The sequence below is a fragment of the Homarus americanus genome, unplaced genomic scaffold, assembly GCF_018991925.1.
Source record: "Homarus americanus isolate GMGI-L3 unplaced genomic scaffold, GMGI_Hamer_2.0 scaffold41807, whole genome shotgun sequence".
Classification (NCBI taxonomy): Eukaryota; Metazoa; Arthropoda; class Malacostraca; order Decapoda; family Nephropidae; genus Homarus; species Homarus americanus.
This window is the reverse complement of record NW_024717057.1, coordinates 819614-845515: the sequence shown is the minus strand read 5'-3', so window position 1 is coordinate 845515 and position 25902 is coordinate 819614. Positions and strand designations below refer to the sequence as shown.

Here is a 25902-nt window from a genome sequence, read left to right as displayed (position 1 = left end):
ATTGGAAAAGGATGGAGGCCATTATGATCGGATAACGTCATGAACACGGTGATGGGGTGAGCTGAGGTCTCCTGGACAGCCAGCCACTCAGAGGAGGCGGCCAGAACATGTTCACTGTCCTTTATTGATCTCACGTGAGGAGTAAACACGACCAGCTCATAGCATTGTTATGAAAGAGTCCAACACTAAGTAGTTACTTTGGGTGTGTTATTTGTCCGAGTATCCACGAATGTAGTCGCCTCAGTTGTATGGGTGTCTTGAGTCAGCAAGTGTAAGAGGGTCGCCACTTTATTTTATTAGTTGTGGTGCTATTGCTAGAGTCCTGTTACTAATCAAGAGCTCCAATTCTGAGGTAACCTGTATTGATGGTGCTCAATTGTGCTATGTAAGAGTTTGGTGTTGTGTGTTTTTTAAAAATACACCAAGTAATGGTGGATGTTGGAAAATGTACCTAGTTGAAAGTATAAAACGAGTGGGGCCAGGGAGTTGATCCTGGTAGATGTGTGTTACTGAAAGTAGTCATAAGTCTAACATAATTTTAATAAACCATTTTTAATGTATGATGGGGGTATCATTCTCCTGCAGTATTCACCTTTGTTCTTCCCATATCTTGGTACCAGTATTACAGTTACCCTGTGTCCTGACCCTCGAGCCATGCTACCACAAGTCAGAGGATAGGGGGTATCTATGAGAAGTAGGGTAACTAAGAAATAGGTAACATATGGAATAAATAAAGAAAGAAATTGAAAGAAAGAAGGTTTGAAGAGTTACGAAACTATGACAGAAAGAAGTAGTGGTTTAAAGTAGTGGAAAAGTGAAGAACTTAAAGTAAAATAGTAAAGGAAGAACACCTATAAAATGGTGGCAGCTCCCTTCTAGTGACACTCTGAATTACACTTTCATTATTCTGTTACTTCCCATTCTGTCAGTATGTGCACACCACCTAAGCAAACTCCAATCATGTCTCTATAATTCTCATTTGCAATTTGCTCCCTCCTCTTGCATCCAGAACCCATTCTTCACATCCAAAGTTGGTTTAATGATTCCCACATGCATCCACCCATCTTTGCCTTCTGTGGTATGCTGCTCTCTACATACATTTCTCATTGCCCTTAACACTTTTTTCTCTCTTCTATTTTGTGGTTCAATTCACCCATCTTTGTTCTATCTCCGAAACAAATGCTTCCAGATACTTAGATCTCATAACTTTCTCCTAACAGACACTTCATCACAAACATCTGAAACTTTTCCAGTAAACTTCCCATTAAAGTAATGGCATATTCAAACTTCTGTGAGGAAAAATAACTCTTAGTAATGATCCCATGGATAAGCCATACACACTATGAGATAGCATTTTCTAATTTATTGCAATATATCACAAATAAGAAATTTGAAATCAGAAAATCAAGATATCTGTCAACCTATTACAGTCAAAGCTAAAATATCATAAGACCTTGAAATCAAGTAGCTGGTCATGGGGAGTGTACTTGCGACCCCCTGAACAATCAGAAATGTTCTTTTTTAATCCACAGTACTTCAAATTATGTAAAATAAAATATCAATGAAAAAATATCAGATTTCTTATATTTTACATACGTATCAAAAAGACCCCCCCCCCCCCACCAAATTATATTTGAGGATTTGGCAATTTACGGCCATTTTGTGACCCAACCCCCTGCGAATTTTAAGGGCATGCTGTACTGTATCTTTTGTGAATATCTTGAACACTCTGGATATTGCTGTGATTATCATGTGTACTAAATATGTTTAAATCTGAAGATGGGAGTCTATTCTGCTTTGAGCCACTTTGACTGTGGTAGATAATTATAACTAGTTTCTGAAAAATATCACAATACAGTATTTCTGTTGAGAAACAAATATCACTGCTTTTTTAGTGGAGAGAGACCCTTTGTACCCAAGGGGTTAATGAGAAAGAGAGACGATGGAGCATTTCTTTAGAAATTACAAGTGAGGAACAATCATCACAAAATTCCTATTTCAGAAGAAAAGTGATATTGGTTCTTACTTTTAATTGAATTAAAACTCAAAGAAACTGATTTACTGCATTGGTTTAAATAACCCATACAGTACTAAGACAAATCAAAGTACTGGAACATTAAATTCTCCTTCCCATGATAATCACTTATGGTAATAGGCTCCACATTAATTGTTGCTGACTGATGGCTTCAGCTGTGTCCGAGTAGTCCAAGAAATTGGCTGTCCACATCCCAACACCACGCAGTCCACTCGAAGTGGCCAGCATGTACTTGTAGACAAGACTACGTTCATCATCATATTGCATCTGATGTTGCTGACCGTCACTGTCCTAAAAAAAAATATATTATGAAGACAATATAATTAGATCTAAAGCTAGTATGTAGTTAAGATCCTCTTTTAACTGTATACCAGTGGGTATGCTTCTGTCAGAGGTGTGATGACTTCCTTATTACTGACCATTTGTAGTCATGTTGTAAAGCCAATCACTGGAAATAAAGGTGGTAAATACATTCCCCAAATCAACATTCTGTGGGTGAACATGGCTTGGAGGTTTTCATCATCATGATCATAATTATTATTTTAAAACAAGTGAAACCTATTTAAATTATTATATCACCATACTATTGTTGGAAAAGAGACCATCAGGATGGATGCATTTTTTCTCGCCTTAGACTTTCAGCAAAGTCTAATTCTACCAAGTCAACCCACTTCAAATAAAAAATTTGTTCTTCACCATGCATGACGTCGGCAGCCCGGGGGGTGATCCGGGGTGGGACCTCCGTTACAAGCTGGGTGTCGTGGTGTGATGATCTATGACAATGCCTGATAAATGCTCCATATTTGGATATATAAAAAATTACAGACTACACGATAAAAGTTTGAAATTTCATCGATTTCCAAAGGATGAAAAACAGAGAAAAAAGTGAATTTTATCGTGCATGCAGCAAATATATAGGGTGCAACAGGAGGAAGGTCAATACTTGAGTCATTGGCAGGTTTAAATTTAAATTCCCTAAAGTCTAACTTCGGCCAGCAAACCGGATGTGGAGAGACAAGTACCTATTTGTTGCTTGAAACTGTTGTAAAATCTTGTCATCTAATGGTCATATTGATAAATTGAACACCTCTACACATATATACAGTAGACTCGCAACTTACGTGGGGGTTACGTTCCTGGGACCCCGCGTAAAACCAAAAATCGCTTAAAGTCAGAAACGCTTCTAAAAATCCCCTAAATCACTATACATATACTGGTCATAAAGACTCAGTGCCTTCTACCTGAGCATGTTGCCGTCGATGGGGACACGTTTCTGGTTCATATCCTCCACCCAGATGTTTAATGCCTTCTCCACATTCACTAGAGTTACATCTCTAATCTGGCTAGTCACCTTAGTAGTAGATGAGGCACTTGTAGACACGGTTTCACGAATTTCCCTCTCCCGAATCTTGATGGATCTCACGCTTGATTCGTTCCGCCCATACCTCCGTGCCACAGAAGCGATCGACATGCCGCCTTTTATTAAGTCTAACACAGCCACTTTTTCTTCAAGGGTCATCACAGAGGCAGAGGTTGGCTTGTGTTTAGGCATTATGAACGACTATGAAAGACGTTTAAGCGCACTAAATTGACACACATGAGAGGCAGCTGTTACTCCGACAATACACGTGCGGCAATTGAGGCAGACAGAGGTGGCCAGGTGGGATGGCGCATTTGGCGAGCTATCGTTTGGCTGGCTTGCGATCCATTTTGAAAGTTTTGAGCTTGAAATTGGAAATTGTAACCTAAGCCCCGGGGTAATCTGAGTATAGTTGAAACCGTGTAAGAAAAATCTGCATAAATTGCCAGTCTAATATACTTGTATTCACTGAGTTACTGTAATAGCTTGGGGCAGAGAGAATGATTATTATAATCATTAAATTGTTTTTTATTTTCTTTAACTATTTTATTTATTTCTTGTATTCCTCACTGTATAACCATTGTATGAAATGAATCCACTTACAACTCATGTCATTTGAGATTAACTGTTCAAAACCATATTCATGCAATATCCACTTTGCAGACATATTTTCTAAACAATAACTATGAAGCCAGAAAAAAGTTATGCACTTTTGCCTAAAAACTGTGGAAGCTGGCAACAATTGGCAAGTAGAATCATTCCTGAAAATTTTGGGGGGAAAATCCAAAATCTAAAGGCTTTGAAATTAAAACCCCTCCAAACAATACATGATAAATAATATCGCATGAGACATTTAAAAACCTAGATTTCAGCAGGAAATGGTGCTTCTTCAAACATCACCTGACAGACCTGTGTAATAGTCAGCCTACTGAAGTGGCAGCCAGAACAGCTTTAACCTTGAAAGTAACCAATGACAAGATAAAAGAGGACAATGGTGGAGTTTACACGAAGCCACTGGTTTCCTTTCCCCTGCAAGGCTTCAGCTTCTTGTGGGGCCACTAAATAAAGACGATAGTAATCCCAGTGAAAATTTTCAGAACAAAGAAAATCATAACCAATAATTCAATTTCAGATGCTCTAATCAAGTCCAGGATTAATATTTTCTTAAATTCATATTGCATATACAGTACAGTAGTGATAACGGATAATCAAGGCATTCCACAAGACTTACTTTGCATGTAGCAATAAGGATATACTGAAGAAAGAAATATAAAACATACATATGAGGACACATCACGAGACAAAAAAACCAGTACCTACAGTACAGTACAGTACCTACTCACTTACCTTGAAATTATACCATGGGGTCAGGGTGATTTTGTCCCAGTGATAAGTTGCTTTGGACAGCTCAAGAGTTTTAACTATGTAACTAAAAGGATGTTGCTTTCCTGCAGCATCACTGCAGTTAACACCTCGAAAGGGTACTTCTTTGATATGACAAGTACCATTCTGAAATTTTTTTATTACTTAGACATAAGCAACTTTAAATTTTATAATAAGAAATAAGACATTAATAGAAGGCAAAGTATCATATTGCAAGTATCTGAACATAAATTTATACTGCAGGTATCAATATGCAATGTTATTTTACGGATACAGTACATATTGGTGTTCAAGGTGATATAGTATTGGAAGTACTGTATCAAGTACAGTACATAAGGTGATAGTGTATGCATCAGTGTGCATGCTGATACTGCAGGTATCAAGTATGAATGACAAAACTGTATCATAAATTATTTAAGTAATATTGGATATATCAAGTGTGCAACTTGATACTGTAGGCATCAAATATGCAAGGTGATGTTGCAGGTACTAAATATGCAAGGTGATATGAAGGTAAAAAGTGTGTAAAATCATATGCAGGCATCAAACTTAAAAGGTAATAGTATTGCAGGTGTAAGAATGTAAAATTGCAAGTACTGTACAGTATATGCAGTATCAAGTACACACAGCGATACTTGTAGGTTTCAATCATACAAGCAGGTGTAATGTATGTATTTATGGTGTAAAGTATGCAAGGTGATATTAAAAGTATCATGTATGAAAAATAACAGTGCATATAACAATCAGCTAAATCCATCCATATATTTCCCAGTGAAGCAACAAAGAATGGTGAAGATCAATATACAGTACTGACTTAACATATTTTTATGAGTATTGGCTAAGTTATCAACTGATACATACATTTATACATCCATCTCCTATTTATGATACCCCACTCCTTCAGGGAGCTCTGCTCTAAAGGGTTGGCCATGATAAAAGAGCCTCTGACTCCCCTATTCCTAAATACTGCCTCTGCCCTCTTTACTCATTCTATTCCTTTCTTGTTCTCTCCTTAACATAATGTTCCCTGTTCCCCTCTTACAATGATGTCAGTCTTCCATTACCTATTTCACCTGCTAAATTGATTACGTACACACACTTTACTATGCTCTCTTCCTACATCTTTTTTCAAATGTTCATACCCTCTTGGCAAACCTGTTTTTATCCATTCAAAAACATTAATTTCCACCCTCAACTTTCTCTACCATTCCAGGCAACCTACACACTTAACTGTTTTTTACCCCTTCCATTATAACTGCAAATTTTATTTATCATTTCACCACTTCTCATGTTACTAGCTGTTCAAGCAGTTGGTCCATTCTTTGTTACTTTGTCATGAATTCGATTTGTCCAATGTTGGGTCACAAGTGTGAAGAAGTACCAAGATTAGCAAAAACTTCAAGAGAAATACATGAAATGGACAGAAAAGAAAGATTAACTTTGGTCAAATAAATAGGGATGAGGGAATAATAACAGAAATATTAATGGGCAAAATTAGTGAAGGAGGGCCAGGGGGAGGCTGAGACTAGGATGGATGAATGAAATTAAAAATTGGGTCCCCAGAGAGATACAAAACCTTAAGAGGATTGGTAAAAACAGCTCAAAAATATTTAAGTGAAGGACTGTAGTCGCCAACCTTCAGATAAGAGGATGGTACTCTGATTGACTGACTGAGTACAGGAGGAAACCAGAGTACCTGGAGGAAACCTGTGACTTTTGGTAAGGTCATAATGGATAACACCCACCTCATGTGTGTCTGGGCCAAGCAGGACTTGAACTCATGACACAGTGGTGGCACTCATGTTGACAACACCAAACACGAGTGCCACCACACAGCCACTTGGTGCACTACAGTAGCAAGGTGTTTTCTATGGTGATGCCACATGACTGAGATCGTGTAATTCAATGATTATCGGTCAGTATCGATGTTGTTACCTATCACCGGTGTGGGTTTTTTACAGTGATAGGGCATCACTAATGTTCCCACTGTAATCTTGTTTTGGTAACTGAAATGATTTTTGTTGTATTTTTTGTGGCTGTAAAGTGCCTTGAACAGACGATGACCATCGTTCATGTAGATTGTTTACATCATAGATTGGGGGTTGGTCTTAATACATCACCACTGTTAAAGCGGAATATCATAGATAGGGAGAGCATAGAATAGGAGACACTGTACAATGCCGAAATATTTTCATACAGTACAGATACCTGTACACTATACTTATGAAAAACTGGATGAGATTTGAAACAAAATAAACTATAAAATTGTAAACCAACTTCTATAACAAATATATTACTGTAGTAATATATTGATACCCATTCTATAATTGAAGATGCAGTACTTTCTCTATGAGGTAAAAAATAATTAAAAAACACTCAGCCCGAGGAGTTACTGCGTCATCTTATATTCCGTTTCCTACTGCTTTGTTTACATGGAACGAATGCTACACTCACTACTCACTTGTTTATTGTGTTGAGTATGTTTGTTCTATAGAAAGGAGAGAATATGACCGGTAGGGAAGGGTAGGCATTCTTGTTGTTCACTGAAGGAGCTAATTAGATGCAACAGGTACACAAGATACAGATACTACCACTGCTGGAACAAGAAGCTAATTAACAAGTACAGTATTGATAAAAGAAAGATTAAAGGCAATGAAAGATAATATCCTGTATTTTTCATGTTTTAAAATATCCCCTCCCCCCCCCAAAAAAAAAAAAAAAAATACATGAATCTCAACCCCAAAAAAGTGTCCCTCAGAAATACTAATGGTTGGGGATCACAAATGGGAAGTTGGTATACATTTACTACCTTGCAAATAATTATGTATGCAAAACTCTCAGGCTCAGAAATAAAAAATGGTGAGGGACAAATGTAATGCATTAAAGTATGGTAATACAATATTACAACTGGACATTCAAATAGATATTAACCTAAAATGCAACACAACCACAGTTAAAAACAATATAATGGCCGGAATTTGACAAAAGACGTTTAATTACTGTACCGTGTCCAGAGAAAGGCATGGATAGTTGTAACCATACCAGGGTACTCCTAGGATCATCTTCTCACCAGGAATATCCAGATCCAAATAAGTAAGAATACCATGTCCCGTCATATAGATTCCAGAGTTTGGTCTGTAAAACCAACATAAATATGTGCAGTAAAACCCCGATAAATCTGACTTCATTTTTTTCGGACTCTAAGATGCCCTGGTCACCAGAAATACTGAGAAAAAAAATAAGATATGGGGAAGATTAAATAAAAAAAATCTTATAAAATGAACAACACTCACTGAATACTGTACAGTGGTCTAATCAGATTTGCTATAGGCCTACTGAGAGCTAAGGCACTTGAGTATGTATGCAGGCTGGGGCCGATAGGTGTTGCCGCATTCTTTAGGTTTATCATGATTAATATAACATCTTCAGTTATAGAGAAATAATATAATACTGTATGTAATTAGTAATATGACTTGAAAATAAAAGGATAAGCTGTATCAGAATTTATTTACTCAAGACACGTTTGTGTGAGTGCTTTCAGTAGACAACCAACTTACAACAGGGGTCACTATAACACACTGTTTAGTATTTGATATGAAGATACCTTCCTAAAAACGTTATTTACTACATTTTAGTATTATAAGATGGCTCAATTTGGTTACTTGTACACTTAGACAAATGATTAATGAATAAACCAGGGTATTTGCAGATGCACAATACTGTAAACTACAATATTAAGAACTAAGAACATAAGAATGCAGGAAACTGCAGCGGGCCTATTGGCCCATACTGGGCAGTCCCATTTACACCCAACCCCTATTGCTCATATATCCATCCAACCTATGTTTGAAGCTATCCAGCGTATTCGAGTTAATGATGATATTTGGTAACTTGTTCCACTCGTCCACTACTCTATTTCCAAACCAATGCTTACCTATTTCGCGCCTAAATCTGAATTTGTCTAATTTAAAACCATTGTTACGAGTTTGCTCCTGGTTGGATTGTTTGAGTACCTTTGTAATGTCCCCATTATTCAGCCCCGACTTCCATTTACACACCTCTAGCATGTCGCCCCTCACTCTACGTCTCTCGAGGGAGTGCAAATTAAGATGTTGGGTCAGCTTACCCTCTGACCTGACTACCGACTGCTGTGGTGCTTTTTGAATATTAGTAGGGTCATTACCTAATACTTGACCATTGTGGACTTGATCTCACCCTCCTCTATATATATATATACCTTGTTTTGTACTTCTCCTTAGTCTGTACTCACCCCTGAAGATGTGAATTACATATATATATATATATATATATATATATATATATATATATATACACACACACACACAGAAAGGTGGGCAGTTGCACCACACATTTTTCCAGAGAGTTGCAGAACTGTTTGCGGCACAACTTTTACAAGCATTTTCAAGCGCAAGTGCAAAATTTTTCGGCAATAATTGAAAATTGGAATACAACCGCATAAACAAACGGGCATCCCTAGAGCCGTGCATTAAAAAAATTTCTTTTTCTGATGGAATGATTCAGCATACACATGAAACAGGTCGGACAGCATATTTCTGAACTGTAAACCAGATGAGACCCCCCCCTCACTCCCTTCCCTTGCTGTAGTTGCCAGATTTCATCTTTTACATAAACTCTAGAAACTAGAGTTACTGTAAAAGATGAAATCTGGCAACTACAGCGAGGGAAGGGGAAGGAGGAATGATTCATATCATAACCAGTCAGGCAGTCAGGAGCACTGCAGTTAAGGCGTCAGTTTCTGGTTGTTTTGTTTCTTGTTATTACTAGTATTATGGATCATTTTCTGACGAGGAGGAAGGAGGAGTCTGTGGCCAGCAGCAGTGATCCTGCCGCTGCCGACCAGGACATGGACATGGAAGTTGAAGTGACTGAGACTGTTGACAGCCAGTCCATTGAGACTGAGGCCAGTGGCAGTGAGGCATTTCTTTTTAATTTTTTAATAAAATATTGATAATATTAACTTTTTTCTATCAATTATATTTTGTTATGCTTGTAAATAGGCAATTTTGCTTATTTTAGTATTTGTTTATTTATTTATTTTTAAAGTTGCCCGTTGCGGTTGTGTCTGCGCTTGCGGCAAACTTTTTTGAAAATGGTTGCGGTGCAACTATTTCAGCAGAGTTACGGTTGCGGTGCAAAAAAATAAGTTGCGCGTACCTTCGTATATATTATACAGTATATTAAAACCTCAGACTAATTGGGGGTTGAAGTTAACACTGCTTATCTGAACTGTTTAAAGAAAATCAGTAATGTTATTACGTACTGCACTTCCACAACAGAGGTCTGTTACATCAACAACAATAAAAAAGAAAAAAAGAAACAGAACTCTCTGGATTGAAAATCAAACATAAATCTGATTGTCAACTATTTTCACAGAGATGATTGTTATTTACTGTGAAGTGTTATACAGTACTATATGTATGTAACCAAGGAATTTGTCTTATGAATAAAGAGAAAACTGGATACTGTACAGCACTATAAAGATAAAAATAAGAACAAATAAGTATAGGGGTATATATTGTATGTGGAAGACAAGTGTATATCTGAGAGCAGCAGGCACAGGAGAGGGGAGAGGGGAGAGGGCAGGAGGTGGCTCCCTCCCCCTCTCTCCCCCAAAATCCCTATGACATGTCTCTATACAATTTACCATAATTCTCATATAATTTTGGTTCATTTGGTGCCAGATTGATAAAACATTATCCTAAAAGAATCAACTTTCCTGAAAAAAGAATCCCACTCAACACTATGGATCGTTTGTTTACAAAGGACAAACAGCTGATGGGCTTAGCTGCTTACTACAACGTTCGTCTTCAGCACTTAGTAAATTAGTACAGTAAAGTAGTGTACTGATCATCACTTAATAAGTAATATTGTAGTACAGTATACAGTATTATGTGTTTGCATATACCCTGGTCTATTCATTGATCAGTTGTCTAAGTGTACAAGTAGCCAAACTGAGCCATCATGTATCACTCAAAGGTCATAAATAACATTGTTAAGAAGGTATCTTCATATCAATACTATAGTGTGATACAGTGACCCTGTTGTAAGCTTATTTGCTGAAAGCTCTAACACAAACACATCTTGAGTGAATGCCTGCCAATACAGCTTATCCTTTTCTTCCCCCCCCCCCAAGTCATATTACAAATTACAATACATATTGTATTTTTTCTCTATTATTGAAGATATTATATTAATCAAGATGAGTCATAAACCATAAGAGGCCAATGATATGAGAATATAATACTGAATCAATAAATAAACACACCTGACAAATGTGGTAACACCCGATCAGCCCCAGCCTACTTACATACTCAATGACTTAGGTCTCGGTAGGCCTATAGTAAATCTGATTAGACACCTGTACAGTATTCAGTGAGTAAGAGTTGTTCATTTTATATATTTTTTTAACTTTCCCCATTTCTTAAAATATGTACAGTACTGTATTTCTGATGACCATAGCAACTCAGAGCCCAAAAAAGTGAATTCCGATATATTGAAGTCCGATTTATTGAGGTTTTACTATAGTATATATAGACAAACTTAGGTGGAAAGAACATAGGGATGGATAGGCAGGAGCAAGTAAATAAGCTCCCCCTTTACATACAAAAGCTAACATAAAGTTAATGCAAAACTGTAGAGCAAAGAAAAAATAAAATATGAGGAATTGGTGAAGCTACCAACATCCCCCAGTGATGAAGCAAACTGTAAACTAAAAGAGACCACTAAAGACTCCAATTAAAAAATGTATCAAAACCTTTGATATTCAATTCCTTCAAATAAAAAAAAAATATAAATAATTAGTAAATAAAATGGAAAGCTTAGGATTTTTTGAACACCCTGTATTGAATTTGGATAAAATTCTCTGTTCCTTCTACTGTGTTCACAAAATAAAACAAACATACAGACATACACTGAAACAGAAGCACACACAGATGACCATCATATTTATATGTCCTCCTTGGGAAAAGAAGGGGATATGTGATGGGTGAAAAGTGAAAATTACCTACAGTCAATAACTCTTATCTCACATACTGGACTGTACCCTGCCTACCTGGCAGTACATGGGCCATCAATTATTTGACTTTGCTCATCATATGCCATGATGAAGATGAGATCACTGTAGTTTGCAATCGATTTGTAGTCATAATAGCGTCCATCAATCCCACTTGCTGACCATGCAACATCAAACGACACCTGCATTTGTTGAAACATGCAGACTTCAATAGTTCATGTTATATGAGATTATATCTGTAGAAACAATTAAATCAGTTAAAATTCATGACACTGATGCAATAAGATACAGTAGTTAAAGTACTGTACTACACTCAACACTATGGATCGTTTGTTTACAAAGGACAAACAGCTGATGGGCTTAGCTGCTTACTACAACGTTCGTCTTCAGCACTTAGTAAATTAGTACAGTAAAGTAGTGTACTGATCATCACTTAATAAGTAATATTTGTACAGTTACAGTATACAGTATTATGTGTTTGCATATACCCTGGTCTATTCATTGATCAGTTGTCTAAGTGTACAAGTAGCCAAACTGAGCCATCATGTATCACTCAAAGGTCATAAATAACATTGTTAAGAAGGTATCTTCATATCAATACTATAGTGTGATACAGTGACCCTGTTGTAAGCTTATTTGCTGAAAGCTCTAACACAAACACATCTTGAGTGAATGCCTGCCAATACAGCTTATCCTTTTCTTCCCCCCCCCCCAAGTCATATTACAAATTACAATACATATTGTATTTTTTCTCTATTATTGAAGATATTATATTAATCAAGATGAGTCATAAACCATAAGAGGCCAATGATATGAGAATATAATACTGAATCAATAAATAAACACACCTGACAAATGTGGTAACACCCGATCAGCCCCAGCCTACTTACATACTCAATGACTTAGGTCTCGGTAGGCCTATAGTAAATCTGATTAGACACCTGTACAGTATTCAGTGAGTAAGAGTTGTTCATTTTATATATTTTTTTAACTTTCCCCATTTCTTAAAATATGTACAGTACTGTATTTCTGATGACCATAGCAACTCAGAGCCCAAAAAAGTGAATTCCGATATATTGAAGTCCGATTTATTGAGGTTTTACTATAGTATATATAGACAAACTTAGGTGGAAAGAACATAGGGATGGATAGGCAGGAGCAAGTAAATAAGCTCCCCCTTTACATACAAAAGCTAACATAAAGTTAATGCAAAACTGTAGAGCAAAGAAAAAATAAAATATGAGGAATTGGTGAAGCTACCAACATCCCCCAGTGATGAAGCAAACTGTAAACTAAAAGAGACCACTAAAGACTCCAATTAAAAAATGTATCAAAACCTTTGATATTCAATTCCTTCAAATAAAAAAAAAATATAAATAATTAGTAAATAAAATGGAAAGCTTAGGATTTTTTGAACACCCTGTATTGAATTTGGATAAAATTCTCTGTTCCTTCTACTGTGTTCACAAAATAAAACAAACATACAGACATACACTGAAACAGAAGCACACACAGATGACCATCATATTTATATGTCCTCCTTGGGAAAAGAAGGGGATATGTGATGGGTGAAAAGTGAAAATTACCTACAGTCAATAACTCTTATCTCACATACTGGACTGTACCCTGCCTACCTGGCAGTACATGGGCCATCAATTATTTGACTTTGCTCATCATATGCCATGATGAAGATGAGATCACTGTAGTTTGCAATCGATTTGTAGTCATAATAGCGTCCATCAATCCCACTTGCTGACCATGCAACATCAAACGACACCTGCATTTGTTGAAACATGCAGACTTCAATAGTTCATGTTATATGAGATTATATCTGTAGAAACAATTAAATCAGTTAAAATTCATGACACTGATGCAATAAGATACAGTAGTTAAAGTACTGTACTACAGTATGCCAGAACTATCCCAAAGACAAACATTTATTATCAATAGTCATTTGTCCATGTTTTATCGAAAGAACCCCTAACCCCTTACTATATGATGATGTCAGAGATCTGCACAAAAAAGTAATCTTGGCTTGGTTACCAAACAAACAATGCTGTTGCTTTCTGTTTGTACTATAAGAAAAAAGTCGAGGAGAATTTTTTAAATATTGAAGGTGCCCCTACAGTTTAACAACTAGTTAAAATATGGCCCCCCAAGGCCCTGATGTGGGTCAGTGACCTGTGCCCGGGTGAGCTAATCCCCATAATAAAAAAAAGAAAGAAAAAAAAAAGATAGTGGTGGATTTAGGGAAGTGGCACACCCATTGTTTGTCCACTTTTCTGAAAGAGCAATGTTATTTATTTCATTTCATTTCCATTACATCATGCTATTGAGTTCCTTCTACAGGATCCCTCTTAGCTCCTTACAAAAAGTATCAACATTTGTAAAATTACAAAATCTTTCCACTCACCTGTGACCCAGGCATAGAAGAATGAAACATTTCTGCCGTCTCTCGTACTAAGTCAGTGAGTCCCTTCTGCTCCGGAGAGTTTGGATTAATGGCATCTTCAAAGTCAATGTTAATTCCATCTAAAAATTTCAGGGTAGCATCACTGATCTGTAATTTTACCCAGTTGTGCCTTGCTGTATCATTGGGAAGCTTACTTGTAGGGAAGTTACCTGTATGGCAAAAAAAAAAAAAAAAGAATTACAATTATTTACAGGAAAGATTTCTACACAGTTGATCACCATTATTTGTTTTCCCTTTGTATGTCGTTTCACATATTCATCTCCCATCATTTCACATAAACGGTACGTTGTTTGGACTATACTTCTCATGGTATATCGTACAGTTGCATCTGGCTAAGCTACTGTAAAGTAAAAATAAGGACATGTACAGTAATGTATACATTGTTATTAAACATAAATTGATGAGGTGTGGATTTACTCTTATTCCTTCAATACGAACAATGCTTCCTACTCCATCCTAATTAGTTGGCTTAGTTAAGTTTGGTTGTGTATGTCTGCGAAGTGAACAGAGTGTTTCACAAAATCCTTACCTAACTTGACAACACGAACTCCATGCTCATGGGCGTGACAAAGAAGGTCCTCATCATAGAAGCCAGCAAGAGCAATAGTTGTCAACTTGGTCCAGTTGAATTTCCACCAAACGGATGCATTGCAATGGACCACAAATGCAAATACCTAGATTAAAAAGAATTAAAATTATTAATTTCCATTTCATCTTTACAATACTGTACAGTATAAGTGGTCCCTCGATTAACGAACACAATTGGTTCCACAGAGTCGTTCATTAACCGAAAATTTCGTTAACTGAATCTATTATTTCAATGGGATATTGGGTAATTTGAATATAATTTACATTGCTGGAATTCTTATAATTTGGTCGATCATTTTGAATATAAACATCATATATTTTGCATTAGACATACAAATTTTAGATAATAAATCAATTTTCTGAGTAACTATGTTATCTTTTGTGCAAAATATATGACATTTATATTCAAAATATTCGGTCTTACAGAGGAATCCAGCAATGTCAATTGTATTATCCTAACTTTAGTTTGAGGTATTATTTATTAAAATTTAGTGGTTTTACCCAAAAAATTTCTCAGAGAGGGAAGAGCCGGCAGTGTAATGTAAAGGGGGAGGGAGTTGAGTCCATTATTTGAATGGACATTAACTTAGCGACTGTATTTCTCTATTTCTCTTAGTATTAATTGTGTGCATGTACCATCATAAAATTAAGATGTTTTTACTACAACATAGTTATGTGTCGTCAAAAAGTGGAGTTTGGGGGTCGGGCCGGTTTCTATTGGAATTAATCCCATATGTTCTGTTGTTCACTTAGCGCGGATTTCACTTAACACGGACCCTCTGGGTTCTATTGACCGCGTTAAGTGGGGTACAACTGTATATATATATATATATATATATATGTATATATATATATATATATATATATATATATATATATATATATATATATATATATATATATATATATATATATATATATATATATATATATATATATATATATATATATATATATATATATATATATATATATATATATATATATATCGTGATTTTAATTTTTTTTTAAATCTTAATTATTTAACCATAACTCCATAAGGGTGAATACAGTCCTGATCACAGATGCATAGCTGCACACAGGCTGGAGAAGAATCCTAACAGAGCAGTGCCATTGTTGTGGTGGTGGTTGCTGGCAACTGAGGTGAGTGGCCTTTCAACCGCCTTGTGGCTACCACAGAGAATTCACACAAAGTAATTTTTACAATTCTGGTAAAATTTTTGGTTAAATGTTGTGTTTTTTTTTTTGTTAAATTACCAAAATTCCGTATGGGGGAGTTCTTTTTTTTCCGTAGCCCAAAATTTTAGTCATACAGTAATTTGAAAATTCCGTAGGGGCAAAATTCCATAACCAGGGATGCCTGTATTGTATACCCAAATTAGTTAACAAATCTACCATGGCTTGTATTAGGAGGGATAATAAGCAGCTTGTCTTTAGCATAAAAATTAGTAAAAGAGATTAGCTTACAACCTAACTACACTGTAATGTAATACTGTACTCACTTCATTTTTCTGAGATTTCTTTATGAACTCCTGAACATGTGGAGCTGAAGGACTTCTCTCCAGAGCATCTGCAAGCGGCATACACAGTAGAGGATGGCTACAGGGGCAAGGGTAATTGGTACCTCCTAGTTCTTCTGACTTGAAAAATTCATCATCAATTTCTGCTGCAAATTGATGAAGCTCTCCATTGATGGATGAATACAATCCTAGTATCACTACAAGTATACTATATATATGTAGTGAACATACAGGTAACATTTTTTTCAACATTTGTCAGCAAAGTTTATTTAATGCTGTAAATATAATTCAAATCAGTCCAAGATGACAAAGGTATGCTAAAACTTTCCTTCTTATTTTCTGCAGTATTCTTGTAAGATATAATAGTAAAGTACAGCATACAGTATACTGCACTGTAATATATCCCAGTCCACAGAAATAAATCTGAAAGGGAAACAAAGGACAATTGCAATTTTCAATGAAGCTTCTTGTTGAGTATTATTCATTTTTGTTACATAAATTACCGTATCAAACTTATTTTCTAATCTCACTGAAAATTAATACAACTGATAATTATAAATTTATGGGAAACTAAGAAAAAACCTGAATTCAAAAAGTGATATTCTTCTATTTATTACAGTAACTCCTCAATTAAGACGAGTTCACAAAACATGATTTTACTTTTACACAATTCACAAATTACAGCACACATTTCACAAAACACTGTCTGTTTTCAGCTTAACACAATCAATAGACAAACATATAACGGTATCATTGGGAAATAGCTAGGCTAACCCACACTCGATTTCCTCAGTGCTAAGATGTATAAATACCAAAAATAAAATCCTCGTGGCACTTAATATTTCAGCTATTACAACACAAATTAGCGGAGCTTTCCTTATGCGAGTTTACAGCTGATTCGTCAGGCAAGAAGATGAAGGTAGCAATGAGTGTGATGGAGGGTGCCGGAGGGGGTTTTGAGAATTGCAATTAAATGCCAGGTAGCGACGTGTCATTCTAATATTACGTATTTAAGTAATTATTAGATGTTTTAATTGCCTGTATGTTGGCCTGGCGAGTTAATGCTAGGCATTTGCATACCTAGGTATAAAGCTAGACGTCGCATTCTGGACTACTAGGTATATCACAAAAACTGGTTTTTTTAGAAAAACCGGCTTCTACATTACTGTAACGAGGATAAATTTTTAATGAAAACTTGTAGGGTAATGAACAAAATAATCTGCTAATAGTAAAGAATTGACAATGGTTTTGTAATTAAACATTGTTAAATTTGGAACTGAAAATGTCTTCATGTAATTTTCTAACTATTTTCAGTTTCCATCAGGCTGCCAACCCTGGACAGAATCAATGAGACAGATATGCCCTAACCTCTGTTAATCATGCATGATGTTGTATTTACTCACTAAGCTTTGCTGTCTTTTCACAATTTATCTATCATAAGTGCATAGTGAGCATTAAGTTACAATAATATTATCATCTATAAATCATAATGTGGCAGCAGCTAATGAGATTTTGGAAGCATGTCGGATATAAACAATGGATACGTCGTCAAGTCATAGCATAGTGTTTAGGATAGCAAAAATCTTTTTAAAAATAAACAAAACCATTTATATTTTTTATTTATTTATTTATTTATTTTTCATGAGGTAAGAATGCATTTATCTTCTGTAGAAAAATTTCCTCAAGTTGTTGGTTAGGGTGCACATATGTCATTAAGCATCACCTATGAAACAACATTAACCCATTAACTGCTATCATCATCTTCAGATGATTTAGCATAAAACTAGCATTACCGTCTTCAGATGATTGGCATTTGGCACCATGAGTTTAAAGTTGTGCGCCAAAAATCATACTGAGACAGTTTCAAACATCTGAAGCAGGCAGTGCAGCAATAGCTGGCTGGGAGAGTTAATGAACTTCTGGGCGAGACTGCACCACAATACTGTAACAACCAGCACTCAGCAGTTGCCAATTACTCTCTGCCTCACTTCACAGACTTATAACTTACTACCCATGATGAGTACAAAGTTTACATATTGTTCTTATGGCTTCTAGATATTATATCTTCAATTTTATGATTTTTTTTTTTTTTTTTACTTTCATATTGGTCCTGGGGCCAATTCCCATTTGGGATAAAAAAAAAAAAGTTGGTTGTACAGTACCTGCTGGCCAACATAGGTTTCTTGACTTTTTCTTGCTCTTTGAACCCTTTATACTGAAATTCGGTATCAAAACATTAACCAAAAATTAAAAATTTCTTTGTGTAAAAAACTGAAAAATTCTGATTGATGTACAATCACTAAAAAAATATTCTACACCATTGGCTCTGAAACCATCTGCAACGATCACTGCGAAAGAAGCCAAGATGAGCGTTATTAGATTTCTTGGTCTGGTGTGTCATATTGTATAACCCCGTAAAGGTGCAGAATAATCTTTTAGTGAGAGTACAGTAGCTACACAAATTTTGGCAAAAATAATGATGGAACCAACTTACAGACGTACAGATAGTGTATATGCTTATATTTCTTGATTAATACCTTTTTCTCACAAAATAATACCAAACAATTAACAACAATACAAAAAAAAATAAAATAGAATTAAGTTGAAATAATGCATTAATTACATGTACTGTACTGTTGTAATTTTTTTTTTTTTTTATGGGGAACAGCCCACACTGGCATAGGTCATCGACTTACAATGGGGCCTAGGGGGCAAAAAAATAAGAGTAAAAAGAAATTAAAAAGAAAAAGATTATATTAATCTACACCACGAAGATGCTGGAATACCAGCTATTTTAAGTGAGATAGATTATATGAGTAGTATGGTAACATAGGAGAAGGCAGAGCATTCCACAGTTTAGCTGTGTGAGGAAAGAAGAATGTACTATACGGGTTGTTCTAGTGTGACCGACATCCACAGAGAAACGGTGGGCACCGCGGGCAAGACGAGTACCATGACACAAAAACCTCAGGAGGGATCATTTGCACCACTTTGAATCCAGGAGCTGTCCTCAAATGAACAGTGCTGAGAGCTGACAGAGTAGAATATCTGCATTTGTGCAGAGATATGTCTGGACAGAATACCTCTGCAACTAGCTTTAGACACAAAGATGCAGGAAAAAATGCATAGCTGATGATGAAACTGCAGTGTAGCAAGCCACTGGGTCAACCCTTTCACTGAGGATGAGAATACTGTATGTGCCACCTTGCATCCGGTCAAAAAGCCACAAAGGAAATTGCAGGTGATCTTATGCAGGCAGAATCCAAGGGAAAGGAAGCAGTTGAGTCATTCGTGAAAGATCGCTTGGATGCAGAGGGTGACAAAGACTTTTATGCACCAATTTTTAATTGAGGTTGAAGACATTTGATTCCCTTAACAAGAAAGTTTTACTAAAGTTTAGGAAAGAAACATCAGTTTTGAAATCAACATGCGAGTTGTTCAGATGACCCATGATGACTGGACAAAGAAGGAAGATTTTGCTTAGAGACCTTTCCAAGTATCCTATAGGATCATTTCCATTGTCAAATTCTGCACCAGATGGAAATTTAGTGAAAACTGTCTTTCTGGCTGAGGAGTTTGAATAACTGTAAAGTCGATGATGCTGTACCAACAAACTGCAGGTGGATAATTGAAGCAATGGCAAGTAACTTGAGACGATTAACACCAAGAGAATGATGACATATAAGGTGCTAGCCCTTCTTGTGTTCAATACAATTGTCAAAGGTGCTGGAGTCTCTTCATGCATTGACTAGGTTGTAGATACCTATCCAGACATCTCCATCATATCTTTGGAAAGAGATCAGCACACTTCCTCCGCATCAGGCTCACTGGAAACTAGAATTCTTTCAGACTCAAAAAGTACTGCAGACTATCAGCTCGAGAAATCACTTCGCAGTCCTTATTGTTCAATGAATTGTCTAACGGTAGACCCTCTTGCTATATGGAATCACAAAAATTATGGCCAAGTCCCAGGCTGCTCTGACTGACATTCTGCCTCATCTACACACAATTGCAAGGTCTGAATTGTTTGTATTACTTTGACAACAGATCATATACTGTACAGTGCTATATATCATTTCTCACTCTTGATCTATTTATTTTTTTCCATTTCTGTATTTATTTATAATGCAATTGTGGGGTGGCTTCCTCCCCAGGCCCTGAAGTGGGTTGGTGACCTGTGCCAGGGTGGGCTATTCTTTAAAAAAAAAAAAAAGGACACTGGCAGAATGCCTTGTGAAAACATGGCAGAAATCAATGTTTGCTAGAGCGCAGAATAAAACATCACTATTGTTTGGATGGTACTAAGTGATACGGCAGTACACAGCCATTCATGCTGTGCTTGCTGTGCAAACCCAACCTAAACTTAAAATCCTAAAATTCGCTGCATAACCAAAACGATAATAATACCTTCAAAGCCCTGCCACTTTAAACAAGTACTGTACTGTAATATTGTTGGTATTTTTATCGATTAAAATACTAAAAAACTAAAATTTCTGACGGAAATGCTAAAGAAGAAAGGTGTCTTAGAATTGTCTAAATTTCCGATTCCAAAACTTAAAATTTTTAAATTCTCTAGATGACCGAAACAAAAATTTTACCAGGTTGATTAGGTTAGATTAGATCAAAATCATTCAAAACACGTAAAAGAATCATCGGAAAAACATAGGGATGACCGAAACTATAATTCGTTAATATTGACGACTGACCAGATGACAAGTTTTTTGTTTTTATGTTTATTTTCTTACTTTATTTTCATCAGTGGGTTCTGATATGATAATCATTTCTTGTGCAAATGCATTGTTTGGTAGATAATTAGGCGCCTAAGCCGCACTACTTTGTCTTCTCGGAGGTAATGCACCAGTGATGTCTCATCCCAGGATGTAAAGAGCCAATCATATTGACGTACTTCAAAACAATCACCGCCCGAGCTTCATCTACACCGACGCTCAGTGTATGCTTAAGAACCGTTCGGTACGGGCGGCTGCCCTCACGTCGACAAAAAACGTAAAATTGCACCATATCGTAGTAAGTTCTTTCTGCTAAGTATACCGGGGGGTCCTGAAGTTAGGTAAGGTTAGGTAGGTTTGTTTGTTTGGTTAGGTTGGTGAAGTCTAACAAAACTTCTGCTGCTTGTTTTTCATATCAACTACGGTTAGGTTACGTTTAATTTAGAAATGACCATTTTTTAACACATTTGCCCCAAACTATGACAGTGTCCACTTTAAAACACAGTAAAATTGAGTCATTTTTATAATCGTTTTCTATAAAAAATCGGCCGCGGGTCAATCGTCAATAATTACCCTATAATTTTACTCCAATTCCAAATGGTACAAATGGGGTTCAAAATGCTCAGATTAAGGAGATCTAAATGTTTCAGTAGTTTATAACTTTGAGGCGCCCTATGTCCGACAGTAAAATAAATCCCTATTAATATACTGTACCGGTATTTTGCTATATGACGATGCTTATGAGCCCTGTGAAGACCTGTGAACAGTCCAATCACGTTCGAAGCCACTGACTTAATTAGAGGTTGGTGGTGCTTGGGTCCATGGTGGGCGTTGGGGGGCGTTATACCCTCTTATCTACTGACAATCATAAACATAGAATGGGGGAGAGGGCGCATTCAAAATGGTTACTGTTACTTTTACTTTTATCCTCTTCGCCAATTTATGAATTTTTTTTTTATTTATCACTTCACCACTTATCAGTCTTTCTTTGTTACTGTATTTGTCCAGTGTTATTGTTCAGGTATTATTGTTACTGGGTTTCAACACCTAAGGTCTTTAAGGAGGCAATTAAGTTAGTAATTACACTCGTCCGTTAAGAATGAAAAATTATGAGAAAATTTCATGTGTAAGAAATATGCAATTTATACAGTACACATTATATGATTGGAAAAAAAGAGGCAGCGGAAACGTTCACAGCTCTCACGGATATGTCCAGGGTTCGAGCCTCGGCCGGACACACGTGAGAAGGGTGTCATCCAGTGTGACCCTACCAAACACCACAGGCTTTCTCCTGTACCAATACTGGATAGAGCGCCCAAACGGTTAGTAAGCTGATAAGTGGCGAATATGGAAAAAATAAATAAAATAAAATGGCGACGATGAACTTAGTTCTTGGTGAATCAGGCAACGAAACTGAAGGTCTAATTTGTAAAGGGGTATAAATAGGTTTTTTGGTTATTTATCTTTTTCATTATCGTATTAATACATACGTATGTGAAAGAAAAGAGATTTTTTCTTTTAAAAGTTTCTCGTTTTCTATTTCTTTTCTATTAGTATATCTTACATAACATGTTCTTAAATTTCTTTGGTTGTTTTCTTATAAGAAGGCCGGTCCGTTCCTCTCACAATTTTCATGAGTGAGGTGCTTCCCCGTCTGGCAAGATATTTGAACATTTTAACAACACATTTTAACAAAGCTATGAAAATAACACCCAGGGTAAGACGAATATTCAATAGTTTACATTATAATATACTGTACTGTACATGAATACTACAAGATAAGTAACCTAATGTACAAATGAAACAATGGGAACAAATAAAGTTTATTACCATATCAATACAGTATTTTAAATCATTAATAAATACATAAAAGATACTGTACCTTAGTCCTTAATCTGTATTTTCTAAGAATATTGCTTTAGGGAGGTCGGTCAACGAAATGTGGTGCTGAGAAGGGCGGAACAAAAAAAATCTAATGCTAAAAGATGGCAGTTTGGCTCCCCAACTCTACATTCCTTGCCTATGGCTCTTGGAGGTCCTTCCAGACCTCATAGAACTCTGCCTATGGAGCTCAGAGGCCCTTCTGAACTTCATATTCTTACCTCAAATACCTGTGGGGCTTGGAAGCCCTCCAAAACCTCATATCTGTGCCTGTGGTAAGAGATAATGCACAATATATGTACAGAATGGTAATGCTGTACCACCAACTATCATGCTTTGTAGACCCTTATTTTATTCATTAAATTTCTGTTAATTTTTCCTTCTCTGGCCTGTCTTTTATCACTGTTTTCTTTATCACTTGAAAGCTTGTTTGGGTACAGGGTGACTGGAATAGAGAGCAACATAAACTGATCCTTACTTTTCTGCAATTTATTCTAATTGCAGTAGTAATGCGCATATCTCTAACCAACACACCAAGGGTTTGAGGCCTGCTTAGCCCATAAACATGTTAGAAGAGTGTTATCCGATGTGACCCTACCAAACATCACAGGCTTCATGGATTTCAGTTTTCTTTGTAATAACATTGGATAGGCCAACCACCCAAATGGTGAGTAAGCTGATCGGTGGTGAAATCATAAATAAATATTTGTTTTGCTAGAGTTACCCTTTGACTACAAGGCCCAAAAATATCCAACTGCTCTATCCTTATTTATCATAAGTTTATAATAAAATGAGAAGTTTAATTAACAATGACATTTAATGCATATTGTGAATGATAAAGAAGACCACATCCTTCAGATAAATTATTTTATTTAACATCAAATATACTTGTACTATTTAGTATTTACATAATTTGGTATGCCATATACAAGGTACATATGTATAATTTACACAACATTGCAAATTAGATAACAGCACTTCGTCTTTTCAAGCTGACAACAAATTCAGGTAGTGTGCAATGAAAGCCAACGGTAATGCATTGTGAGGGTGAGGCAGACCCCTGGCGGCACCACATCACCCTCACAAGATACCAGACTTTGGTCCACTTGACATCACATTAAATAGTTCATCTACTAAAATAGCAGGTCTAATCTGTACACTATAAATACAAAATAAGTTGAGTAAAATTTTTCTTTTACCATATACATACATAAAAAAAAAATGCGACCAATACATACTTTGTAGTGTTACTGATTAAATACTGAATGAGGGCATTTTGGGTTTACTGAAAAAGACACTAAAAATATCAATATAATTAACTGTTGCTAATGTAAAATCAATGAAGTAGCTTTTAACGTTTAAGAGATGTAATATATTCACAAATGGATGGAAATAAATAAGTGACCAGATGAGGAATATAAATAATAGAATAAGCGAGAAGAATCACATGAATTTTCTGGTCAGTATGAAGGTTTGCTGGAAGATAACTAATTGTTCTTATAGTAATTATTATTAAAATAGCTATAGAAAAGTCAGAAATATGGAAAAGTTACAAAAGGTCTATGAATTAAGATAGTTGTGCAAAATGTTCCATGAGACACTGAAGTTGGCATTAGTTTGGTTTTTAACTCTGGGAGTATTGTTACACAATGGGTACCTGTTACTACTTTTAGCCTTGGGTAAACACTGCAATACTTCAACACTATATAACAAATCTCTATAGAGAAATTAACAATGAGTTTTTCTTCTTCAGATAAATAGAAATACTGTATATAAAATTATAAATATACTTACCGGTATAAATAAACTTTTTATTTTTATTTTAGAAATCAAAATTAATTTTCATAGATAAAGCATCAGCTAGTGCAAATGTACTAGTGGTTTTAGGTGTACAGGACTATGATTAATTGTAATTCTGCACTATATTCTGTTACAAAGCAATTTAAATTATCGTCTATAAAGCTGAAATGAAAAATTAATATTCTTGAAAACATGTAAATTTCGTAATTTCATTATCTAAAACCAAGTTTGTTGTACGTTTGCATAATTTCATGTGCAGGCTAATTTTTATTTTTTTTAATATGCATCGAAAAGTTTTCTTCACATTTTCCTCTGTTACAGACATCCTTCTTCCATCTTCCAACCATCAAAATTATTATACTCATTCCTGCATACCCTTTCATCAGTATCCCTTCACATGTCAAATCAATGGTTTTGCATTGGTTTCATGAAACCAATTACCAGGTGATCAATGTGTAGATACAGTATTTTGGTTACCCAATCTCTGAGACATCAAAAATTAGGGCAATAATGTTTGTTCAAGACTAGCCTCAGACAAACATACTTTGGAGGATACCGAAAGCAAAATAATTACAGTTGTCAAGAGAAGGAGTTTGGCAAATTTCAAGATAAAAATGGACAAATATCTTTTGGCATTTGCCACAATGGCAAACAGTGACCAATCACAGTTAGCTAACCTTAATCTTAATATGTCAAATAGGAAACTGGCAAATGCTAGTGCAAATTAACTACAGTAGTACAGTACTGTAATCTCATGAATACTTTCTATTGTGTGATTAACAGCCTTTTTAGAAACCATATAACTACCAATCCATTATCAACTTTTTGCAACCATCACTTGTATGTGTAATCACCCATCAACAAGCTTTAGCAATATTTCACAAAAGTACACCAGTTAGCAATTTCTCAACATGCCTCTTTAACCAAATCCTCAATGGTTAATGTCCATATTTAAAGATTTAGTCTATTTGCCTCTGTCTACCCAACAGTAATTGGAAACCTGGATGTTAATCATAAATACGCTGTTGTAAAAATGTCATAATCAGCAAAGAAAATTTGAAAAAAAAAAGGTAAATGAAAA

The 25902-nt window shown here is 35.8% G+C and overlaps 1 protein-coding gene across 2 annotated transcripts; it reads right to left on the bottom strand.

Moving 5' to 3' along the window:
- Positions 1 to 1343: 1343 nt before the first annotated feature.
- On the bottom strand, positions 1344 to 22042 carry LOC121858797 (di-N-acetylchitobiase-like). Of its 2 annotated transcripts, XM_042355435.1 has the most exons (8): positions 21855 to 22040; positions 16396 to 16836; positions 14835 to 14979; positions 14246 to 14454; positions 13467 to 13609; positions 7784 to 7913; positions 4743 to 4904; positions 1344 to 2326 (listed from the first exon to the last, which is right to left on the bottom strand). In XM_042355435.1, exons 2-8 carry the CDS (start codon positions 16663 to 16665, stop codon positions 2144 to 2146), a joined length of 1242 nt encoding a protein of 413 aa, XP_042211369.1. In that variant the 5' UTR covers positions 16666 to 16836; positions 21855 to 22040; the 3' UTR covers positions 1344 to 2143. The 2 variants fall into 2 exon arrangements, with proteins under 2 accessions (XP_042211369.1, XP_042211370.1); XM_042355436.1 differs by lacking the exon at positions 4743 to 4904 and having other exon boundaries at positions 21855 to 22042.
- Positions 22043 to 25902: the final 3860 nt, after the last annotated feature.